The sequence below is a fragment of the Arctopsyche grandis genome, chromosome 2 (genome assembly GCF_051622035.1).
Source record: "Arctopsyche grandis isolate Sample6627 chromosome 2, ASM5162203v2, whole genome shotgun sequence".
Taxonomy (NCBI): domain Eukaryota; kingdom Metazoa; phylum Arthropoda; class Insecta; order Trichoptera; family Hydropsychidae; genus Arctopsyche; species Arctopsyche grandis.
This window is the reverse complement of record NC_135356.1, coordinates 29,422,836-29,434,286: the sequence shown is the minus strand read 5'-3', so window position 1 is coordinate 29,434,286 and position 11,451 is coordinate 29,422,836. Positions and strand designations below refer to the sequence as shown.

The 11,451-nt window shown below is 34.1% G+C and overlaps 1 protein-coding gene across 1 annotated transcript; it reads right to left on the bottom strand.

The window, feature by feature from the left end:
* Positions 1 to 1,982: 1,982 nt before the first annotated feature.
* On the bottom strand, positions 1,983 to 8,846 carry LOC143922714 (peptidoglycan-recognition protein 2-like). The gene is made up of 6 exons (XM_077446046.1): positions 8,645 to 8,846; positions 6,589 to 6,777; positions 5,108 to 5,292; positions 4,879 to 5,032; positions 3,856 to 4,037; positions 1,983 to 3,407 (listed from the first exon to the last, which is right to left on the bottom strand). The coding sequence occupies exons 1-5, from the start codon at positions 8,667 to 8,669 to the stop codon at positions 3,856 to 3,858; spliced, it is 735 nt and encodes a 244-aa protein (XP_077302172.1). The 5' UTR covers positions 8,670 to 8,846; the 3' UTR covers positions 1,983 to 3,407.
* Positions 8,847 to 11,451: the final 2,605 nt, after the last annotated feature.

Below are 11,451 nucleotides of genomic sequence, written 5' to 3'. Positions count from 1 at the left end.
ATCCATCGGTAAGTTATTATAAATTTTTGATAATACAATAGAATAAAATGTAAATATAATTATTATATCAATTTTAAGTTAAAAACAATATTATACGTACAATAGTTGAATATGTGCCACGAATAAGGTGGTAACTAATATTTGTTTCAAATGTCTACATGTCTAGAGAGGTCAACCTGTCCATATTCGTTAATGTTTGTATGTTTTATATAAGAATTGTGGAATAACGTTGTAACTGCATTCGAGGACCACGTTATTCCACAAGTTCATAGTGTTTTAAATATACTTTGGTAATTATTGATTTTTATAAAGTTATTTGTATGAAAATATATATTTTGATTTCAAAATAACTATTAAATATATCAACACTGAATGAACCTAGTGTTTTTATTGAATTCTGTAAAATACAACCTTTGTTAGTTACCACTTTATTCGCAGCACGTATTCAATTATGTATCAATATAGTAAGTTGCAATCAACAAATACGGTGAATGTATCCATTTTTGTAAAAATTATTAATTATTTGAGCTATTTAATGTTGAAACATTTTATTGATTCTGTTCTGAATCCATTGAATAATCCAGCAGGGCGATTTAGAAAAATAAAAATATATTATATGCATTTTTTAAGTCTTCCGTTGAACTAAAATTTTAAGTTGGTTCTGGATATCTGAGAATATATTTTCAGAGTAGTATTTAAAAACATATATTAATAAGAAATCAGTACACGCGTATTTTTATAACCAAATATAGAACTGAAAGGCTCATTTAGCCCGGTCGGAAATAAATTGGTTTTAAAAACGGTTTCGGTACAAGAGAAGCATTATTTAGAATACAGGTGCTAACGCAGCGATGTCTGGATATGAACGTCGATGTATATGCATGTTTCATAGACTACGAAAAGGCATTTGATAATGTGCGACATAATAAACTGATTGAAATACTATCACAGCTACGGTTAGACAAAAGAGATATTCGGCTAATTGGTAATCTCTACTGGTATCAGACGGCCGTAGTACGCGTCGACCGTGATACAACAGAGAGCGTAAGAATAATGAAGGGAGTCCGGCAAGGATGTGTGCTATCACCGCTACTGTTTAATTTATATTCAGAAAATATTATTGCTGAAGCCTTGGAAGAGATAGATTCCGGAATTACAATGAATGGCACAGTAATTAATAACATTTGGTATGCGGATGATACAGTACTACTGACCACGAACTTCAACGACTTACAGGCAACACTGGACGCAGTTTTTGTGCATAGCTCTAGGGCGGGGTTGAAGCTGAATACAAAAAAGACCAAATGGATGATATTCAGCAAGTCGTCGCACGATACGGTCAGCTCTCATTTACAGATCAATAACAGCGTGGTGGAGAGAGTGGATGGTTTTAGATATCTTGGGTGCTATCTGGGTGAAACGTGTGAAAGTGGAAAGGAATTTCGCGTTAGAGTGGAGCAAGCAAGAGCTACATTCTTGAAATTGAAAAAAGTCCTAACCACACGTGATCTCAGTATAGCACTCAGACTGAGACATCTACGATGCTACGTTTTCAGCATCCTTCTGTATGGGACAGAAGCATGGATCCTGACGGATGCCACATGCAAGAAACTAGAGGCATTTGAGATGTGGACATACAGAAGGATGCTGAGAATCTCATGGATGGCGCGTCGTACCGATGCCGAGGTGCTTGCCCTGACGGGAAAACATGTCGAAGTGCTCAAAAGTGTGAAAAGACGTAAATTGGAGTACTTCGGACACGTGATGCGGAACGAAAAATACGATCTCCTGCGCCTAATAATCCAGGGGAAAATCGTAGGCCAACGCAGTCGGGGCAGGAGGAAAACATCATGGCTAAAGAATCTTCGGCAGTGGTACGGCCTCAGCACCCGAGCACTATTCCGAGCAGCAATGGACAAAATAAGAAAGGGACATCTAGTTGCCTACGTTCTAGGCGGACATGGCACATGAAGAAGAAGAAGGAAATAAATGGCTTGTTTTATTACCTTACAAAATATTAAATTTTTAAGAAATATAATCAAATTAATATAAGACTATAATTGAAAACTATAAATTTGCATAGTGGACAAACAAATTAAAGAACAAACATTTATCTTTATATACATATGTACATAGTAGATGAGAACGGAATATTAATTAATTGATATTTGATAATAACTATACTACAAATAACGCATGCTTCAAACAAGGACAAACGACAAACCGGCTAAGACTTTGGAACCCATCTATTTGGAACTAATCAGGATGAGTAAAATTTTGCCCTATAGATAAGGAATAAAACAATAGCGAAGGATAAGATATGCACACCCATTAAAATTTGCAGTTTATTTATTTGTATGTTTTAAATGCTTTTTTTTTTGTAATACTTATTATACACTTACCGTATTATTTCATCGCATCTTTATACATATAGATATTGTTCTACAGAGAAAGCCCATACAAATATGTACAACAAGATTTAGTATAACAACATATAGTTGCAAATTTTGTTTGTATTATCAAACGTTATAAATTTGGTTTTACATTATACAAAAATAAAAATAAAAAGTTCATCAAAAATTGCTCATCAAAATATTACTTACAAAGGTTAGACTTATTTTGTAGAATTACTTTATATATATATATTTCATCAAAATTAAACATAGCAATCTGGTATAAAGCTCAAAAATTTACAGATTACAGTGATGAAATAATAAATTGAAAATTGAGATTCCTTTCATTGATAATAATATAAGGCATCCCGTATAATATTATAGGGCAATATAATTTCCCGAACTCAAGTACCGCATTATATCAAGGTCCATTTTTTGACTATTCTATCAATACATATTATATACAAGGTCAATTCAATCGATGCATACACATATGGACATATTTCACTTATATTTCATATACAAAGTCTGTATCTAAGTTCTTCTACTTCTCTAATATGGCTCTAAGTCTTGGGATATCGAGTTTCATAATAGACCCAATATCAATACGAGGTATATTTACATATAATAAGACCCGAGTGATGTCAGAATAAATACTAACAAGTGAATTTAAAATATAAGAAGGTACTATATTTAGTATCTTTTATGCCTTCGATGACACTCATGCTCAACAATATATAAATTCACCATCAATTCCAACAAAATAAATGCTTCGTCTAATTATCTCGTGCAAATTCTCGTATGCGATTGTATTTTAATATTAACAATATGTTGTGCGTAGATTATTTACATTCTCAATTTTAAAAAAATTAGTTTAGGTCACATATTCTATTATATAATATAACATTTTGTATAAAAATGGTAACTTATTTATTTCACACTCTTCCTTAAAATAGATTAAAAATAATATAATAACTTTTGGCACACGTTCTGTCTTCGTTGCATTGCAAGATACTGTAAAATATACATAAAATTAAGAAAACAACAAACAATTAACCCTTTTTCATCTCAAATTGACGCTTTTTCATTTCAAATTGACCTTTTTTTCATTTCAAATTGACATTGAAAAGGGGTCATGAAAGGGGAAATGAAAAAGGTTTAATTTGAAATGAAAAAGGGGTGATTTGGAATGAAAAACATACATATATACAATTTATAAGACATGCACACTCAACATACATAGTAAATATGTACATACAACAACAGGTCATCGCAAAGTTTGGTCTGAAATTTCAAACAATTCAATTTGACACGCTTCGCAACACAATACAACATCTCGTGGATATATTATATAACAACACTTGCAGCAAATAAGTGTAATATTTATGCATAAAAACAGCAAATTCATCATATTTTGGCGCATATTATTAAATATCGGATCGTATAATGTATTCAGTAATACCTAGTCGTCATGCCAATGTGTCCATTTTGAAACAACGTCGAATAGATTTGTAGGCGTGCCGTTAAACGATCGTCCTATGAGATTGTATGTCGCTGATAATTTTCTACGTCGAATAGATTCGTCAATGAAGGCTTTCACCTCCTTCAGTTGCTTCGGCGATGGATACGATTCGACGAAATTGCCTGGAAAAAATGAATTTAATTTATGAGATCATTTTCCTTTTGCGGCTTTGTTTATAAAGCATGGTTTATAAAGCTTGGTGCAGAATCAGTGATTGAAATCTTTTAAATGAGAACGCCAATACTTCGCTTTACGACCGATATATGTTTTATAAAGTATATTCATGAAAAGATTGCCGTAAAACGAATTCTATATTATTCATTTCATACAAATTCCAAGGGTCAGTTTCAATTTTAGATAAAATTTAGAAAATCTGCTTTGCCTTGTAGCAGTTAATGATTGATTAAATTGGTCAGTTTAGTTTTAAATGAGAAAACCTTTCTGACAAATCTTGTAAAGTTAACTGTCGATGTTAAGAGGGCTGTACACCCGAAACCCTATTTTTGTTGCCATTCCTTTCTTCGATATATGTATATATTGAGTGAATGCGACAATATATATCATATATATAATGAGTGAATGCGACAGTTGCGCTTCGACCAGATAATACGTATTTTAAATTGACAAAATCGAGGTATCGTATTCTCCAATTTTATCCTCAGAAACTATAACCGCAGTTGTTACCAGGTTTGATGGAATATATTCCAACTAGACACAATATATTACAACTGGAAGATACACTTCAACTGTAACATATACATTTTTTTTTCAATGGTAGCACAGCCAATGGACTACTCCCAACTTAATAATAGACCATTAAAAATCCATCGTAAAGTGAGGTACTGACGTATTAACAATACCCGATAACGTTGTGCAGTGACTGAATACTTTTCTAGTGCAAAATATGTATATGAATAATTTGATAAATTACCTAAATATGCCGTGTAATAATTTGACAATTACCTATTACACCTAAACAAATTGATTTATTATTAATGGCAGGATCGATTTCACCAGCATAACTCCACCCTCGGCCTTCGTACGTTTCACCGTCGTTTCCAAATAAAAAATTGAACGGCAAATCGGACATATTTTTCGGAAGATTTTGATATGTATCCTAAAACAATACACACACACACACGTATTATTATATTTTGAAATATAAACATATCGAACAGCAACAACAACGTACCTGCATATCTAATAGAATCTTTTGACACTCTACAAAGTTTCCACAACTTTCGGTATTAGAATGACTTATCACGACGTGAGTTGCGGGTTGAACGGAGAGTAATTCTAAGGCCCTTTTCGGTGATCTAGCACTCCAACCGGTTCTTGATATCATATCGAAAGCTATGTTCACAGGCCATTCTTTATCTGAAACCAAATAGATGTTGCTCGTCTACAAGTTTCGTTACGTATTACTTACATATAATACATACAGAGCGAAAAATATTCATATATGCGAAGGATCTTTTAGGTAAGAATCTTCTGCATATATATGTACGTACATACGTATGTAAAAACTACGAATTTTTTAACGCAAATTGTCAAAATTTCGCCATCGGTAGTTACCGGTAAATTTTCCTCTTTTTCATTTAAGCTCGAATTAAGTTCATATCATCATCGTCATCATTATTTACAGCCGCTCACCATCCACCGCTGGATGAAGGCCTCTCCAACACGCATCAAGTCGTCTATGTTTTGCGAAAATCTCATCCATCTCACCTCACACATTTTCCTAACTTCGTCTACCCATCTTCTCTGCGGTCTTCCTTTTACCCCTTTGCATTCTCTCGGGTACCATTCAAGCACTTATTTTGTCCACCTTTCATCACGTCCACGTGACCCGCCCATTGCCATTTCGATCTCTTTTCTCTATTGACTATGTCCACTACCTTTGTCATACATCTCACCCACGTGTTCCACTTCCTGTCTTTCCTCGGTATACTGGGCATACAACATTCCATAATTCTTTGAGTACATTGGACTTTGTGTAGCATCTTGGCGTTCAGTGTCCAAGTTTCACATTCATACGTCATCGCTGGCAAAACGCATTGATCGAAGATCTTTTTCTTCAGACAGAGCAGCATTTTTGATTTAAAAACAACATTCATTCGTCCAAATGCACTCCATCCTAATTGCATACGTCTCTCTATCTCTTCGTCTTTACTACCGGACATGTCAATTATTTGACCTAAATATTAATAATTATTTACTACTTCTACTGGTTTATTATCTAATGAGATGCTATCAGGCATGCAATAACTATTGAACATTGGTTTGGTCTTATCTACGATAATTTTTAATCCTACTTTCCTACTTTCCCTGTCCAGCTGTGTTATGCTGTCTAAGTAGATCAGCTGGATCGCGAGCTATTAAAACTATATCGTCTGCGAACCGAAGATGATTCAAGAAACGACTGTTGATTTTACTCCTGCTGTATCTCATTCCAAGTTCCTGAAAACTCCCACAAGTACCGCATTGAATAACTTGGGTGAGATGGTATCTCCTTGCCTTACTTCTTTTCCTAATATTATTAGTAGAGTATTGCGGATTAGGCAGCCTGAAATTTGAGTATCGAATGTCCAAAATGACGAGTCTATGACGAGACGATTCTTACTTAAAAAATTAAAAAATAACGCCCGTACATTTACACCGTGAACTTTATACCTTCTTCAATGAGTAAATATATTCCAATTATTGCTCCCAGCAAGAAGATCATAAGCATGATGCAGACAAATACCGGTTGCCATGTTCTCGACCTCGTCCGATTATATCTCGGCAATAGTGGTGTGTATTCTTGGGGACTCGTCGGCGCTTCATCTTCACTTTGTAAACAACGGTATATTGAGTCGTGATCTGTCAAATTAAATATTTGCAATTAACAATATATAATGCAATTAAAGTTCATGATATTATATTTGTCTGTACACATTATGTATTATATTTGGGTAATCAGTGTGTACATATGTAAATAGAATTCACATTGGGTTTTTTTTTTGACACACAAACACACAAACGTTTCTTCGTATCTAAATGAGATAATAGTAGACTTATTTATCAAATAATTAATCAACGAATATTTGGACTAGAATGATATGCAATACTAACCTACATTGTATTAATTTGGGATATAATTAATTGTTTGTTACCAATTCGTTATCAATTATGTGCTCTTGAAAAATGTACATGTGATTTCTCACATTTTGTAAACATCTCTAGAAATGAAAAATATGATCTATCAAATATAGTCTCCTTTTTCATTAAATTTTAAATATTTATGAGAAATATTAATATATGAACATTATTATACACGTTCACACATACCGATTATGAGAGCATTTTCGATACAAATTGAGCTCAAAGGTAGGGAAACTTACACAAGACAAAAGTTCTACTTCCGGTTGTCGGATTTTGTTCGAAATTTTTTTATTACTTAAAATCACTATAATTATTATACACATTAAATATCAAGAAAATAAAAATAATTTAAAAGGTCAAAATAAAATAATGAAATATTGTTTAAAAAAAAATACTACTTCCGGTTTACGAATTCTGACCAAAACCTTATCAGGTCTAAGTTAGTACAAAAAGAATACAAATATAAATTATCAGCTTGATACGTTCAGGGGTGTGGAAATAATAGTGGCCACAACACTTTTGACCTTTCTAAGAGGAAAAAATCCCTCTTCCGGTTTATTAAATTTAGTGATTTTTTTTTTATTTTCATCACATTGATACAAGAATTATACTTGAATTTTTTCGTGACGAGCACACATGTTTAAGGGGTCGAAAAAAATAGTGGAAGAAAAATGGAACAAGAGTAAACTGCCACTTCCGGTTGCCGGATGCTTACCAAATTTTATACATAACTTGGTATTAAGCTTAAACTTCTAGATATGAATATTATATGTAAAAAAATTCTGAGTCTGATTCGGTTAGCGGTTTGGGAGATGATTGAATTCAAAAACATATAAAAAGAGGACACCTATAAGGGGAGGTACCATTTCCGTTCAACTTAAAAATTTGAAAAAAATTTACATAGTATCGATAAGAATTTCAGTAACCGATACTAAGTTTCAGTTCGATAGGACTAACAGTGTTCAAAAAATCCCCAAAATACACAGACACCGACACACACATTTTTTTTAGATCATGAAAACGTGATCAGTGATCGATTCTGAGTGCGAATCAGTCAAAATCACGAGTTCGAATTTTCACATGATCACAAAACATCATCTATTGTTACTACGTACATACATAGATAAAGTAAAAATTATACTCATTCTACGTTCCTAAGAGAAGAATAAAGAATAATCAAATAAAATAAACAAAATTTAAAATAATCATATTGCAGTCTCCCTCTTATTAATTTACATATATATATACTTAATTGCAGAACGCTTCAAATGCACAATCTTGTTTCTGCAAAATAATCAATGTATCGATAAAACACACTAAAATTTTTAAACATTAAAATTGCACAATTTGTATGGACAATTTATGGACTAGCGAACGGATTTTAACAGTATGCATCAGTTGGAGATAAGAACCGCACATAAAGACCTTGAATGATGTCACAAGAAAAATTAAGAATAGTAACGGAAGATTATTTGTTGTATACTTTATAAAAATAGATTGTGACTGGACTTTTTCCACACATTGTATAATTGTATATGAGAACAATGAAAAGAATGAGAAAACAATGAAGTTGGATTTTACTAACCGGCGGGAGATGTCAGAGGCTGCATTGCTCAAGAGGAACGAAGCCCTTATAGTTGATGGTTGAGGATCATGTGGAATACAAGTGGATATACGCGTGTGGTCATTTGACAGCTGACATTTTGGGGCATAGGTGCACTCACACAACCTAAAGTCGACAACTCTACGATTATAATGTGAAACGTCAAATGACCAATTACAGTGTTGCCATTCGTAATAATTTAAATTCGAGATCTATAAGGTTCGGTGATTACTAGTCAAATGTGAACCGGTCACAGGACAACCGGTCGCTCTAGATCGGTCACACGTGATCACCCGTCACACTAAAACTGGTCACACCCTAAAACTGGTCACGAGAAAACTGGTCACACCCCCAAAATAAAAAAAAATTGGTCGAATTTTTGGGTGTGACCAGTTTTAGTGTGACGGGCATAGAAATAGAATGCATAGAATCGCTCTCAGCCTCCAAAAATGTTACTATAAAAACTCTGCGCGGCTGAGTGTGTTCATTGTTTGCTAAACTTCGTCTCTCTCTCTCTCTCTCTCTCTCTCTTGTCTCTCTTCTGACTTTCCGTCTCTCTCTTCGATGGCTCGCTTTAGACGATACTTTTGTTAACAATGACCATTCTATGTATTCTATTTCTATGGTGACGGGTGATCACGTGTGACCGATCTAGAGCGACCGGTTGTCCTGTGACTGGTTCACATGTGACTAGTAGTCCGTTTACCATTATTCTACTCTACACTCTATTCACTCACTCAAATCGAGTATGTAATGTCTTTACATACAGGGCCGCGCCTACCATATGTACAAATGCGTGTAATGCACACAGGAGGCCAAAATATAAAGGTGGCCGAAATAAATGAGATTCGAAAAAATTATATACCTTAAAAAATACGAAACAAGACATCGTATTTTTTTTTAATTTATTTAGGTTGTCTTGTTGTGTACTTGTGGATTGCTGTTGCAAATTATAACTTGTAACATACCGGAACTATAATTGGGGGGAAATAACGGGATAGCAGGTATAGCTTCGGTCCGCATATAGCTAGATCTTTTATGTTATCTTTATAATCTTAGCGACTTCTAGATGTATTTCTTTAAGGATGTTGAGTAATGATTGGCCATCGAAAGATCAAAATCCTAAACACTATATTTGCATGAATGAACTTAAAAACGTCCAGTCTCACTTGTAGTCTGGTCCTATTCAGAACCAAACGTTTTGGTTTTTTGGTTAATTTTTATTGTGATTAAAATTTTCTACACTATGCTTTTCTCACAATATTTATCACAAGGTAAGATTTTTGCAACGGCCGATTTAAATTTGCACACAGGTAGCTACATATAATAGTTTTGGTTTCGTGATCCAAGACAATATCAATTAAATAACACGTACGTACAATCAAGAATAATTTTATTTTAATAATTCGAACTACAATATTGGTAAACATTATTAGATATTATTCATGTGAAATTTGGCTTTGGATCCGTTTTGAGATATGGTCAAATTTTGGTATTATATTAAATGGGCTGCACCCAGTGGCGTAACTACTATGTAGCGGGGGTTAGCAATGCTTACGGGCCCACGGAGATAGGGGGCCATAAATCAACAAAATAGCTGTTCAAATTAAGAGACGTTTTGCGGGAATTCAGGTAGTGAAAAACTATTTCGGTTTTCATTACCTGCTTTTAAAACTATTGTTTGAATCTCAGAGAAAAATATCCAGAAGTTTTCTCAGATCAATTCGAATCTCAATTTACACAAGTACTTTTATTAATAGAGAAAGATCTCTCTGAAACAATAATCATAAGGCAATTTTCAGAATTACTTTTTACCAAGTACAGTTGTTTGGAGAGTGATTTTTCAGAAGTATATACCACATTCATATTATTTTTTACTCTTCCGGTAACTGTGGTTAGTGTAGAAAGAACATTCAATAAATTAAAAATAATTAAAGATTACAAAATAAATTCGATCCGTCAAACCAGACTCAATGGCTACGTCCACACTACCGATATGTACACCTGATATTTTCCAATTTTCCATATCCAGTTCCCATATTGCAACCTGTGGTTGCTATTTAGGAACTGGCTATGGAAAATTTCGTAAATATCGGGTGTAGATATCCAGTGCCGGCCTTAAACCCAGTGGCGCCCTCGGGCAATTTTTTCTCAACACCCTTAGAAAAAAATTTCGCCTTTGGCGCTCTAATCTAAAATTTTGTATGGCTTTTGGCACTCTAATTTTAAATTTTAAAGCGCATTTGGCGCATCGAGTGGCACCCTAATTTATTTGGCGCCCTCGGGCTCCGCCCGACCCAGCCCCCCCCCCTAAAACCGGCACTGTAGATATCGGTAGTGTGGACGTAGCCAATGAACTATCTTTGCTTACAATTGAGGACAAAGAAGTAGCCAAAATGAACCTCAAACAATTAATTCATGATTTTGCAAACAGTAAGGTTCGAAAGAGGAAATTTTAAAATAGGTGAGTTAAATTAAGAAAATCATATTATGTACTTGCATATTAACAATAATTATATTTATATTAATACTGCGTTGCGAAACCAAAAGTTTGGTATTTCGATTTAAAAATTCGAGGGGGGGGGGCCTTGATGATTTTTTGCTTACGGGTCCAAAATTCCTAGTTACGCCACTGGCTGCACCTTAGGTTTTCTCCAGGCAGCAGTCTGTTTCGAAATTTGGTTTTCATTGTAATAATGAGGAATCAATAGTCATCACTGGAGATCGGTGGTCAGGATTCTGGCCACCGATCTCTGGTCATCATACACGTACCCAACTTATACATATGC

Bases quoted from the DNA above. Each gene is read 5' to 3' on its own strand.
- LOC143922714 (XM_077446046.1), bottom strand. From the start codon at position 8,669: ATGCAGCCTCTGACATCTCCCGCCG. The intron at 6,778-8,644 runs GTTAGTAAAATC...TTAATTTGACAG, and splicing joins GCCTCTGACATCTCCCGCCG to ATCACGACTCAATATACCGT. The intron at 5,293-6,588 runs GTATAAAGTTCA...ATTTGGTTTCAG, and splicing joins ATATTTACTCATTGAAGAAG to ATAAAGAATGGCCTGTGAAC.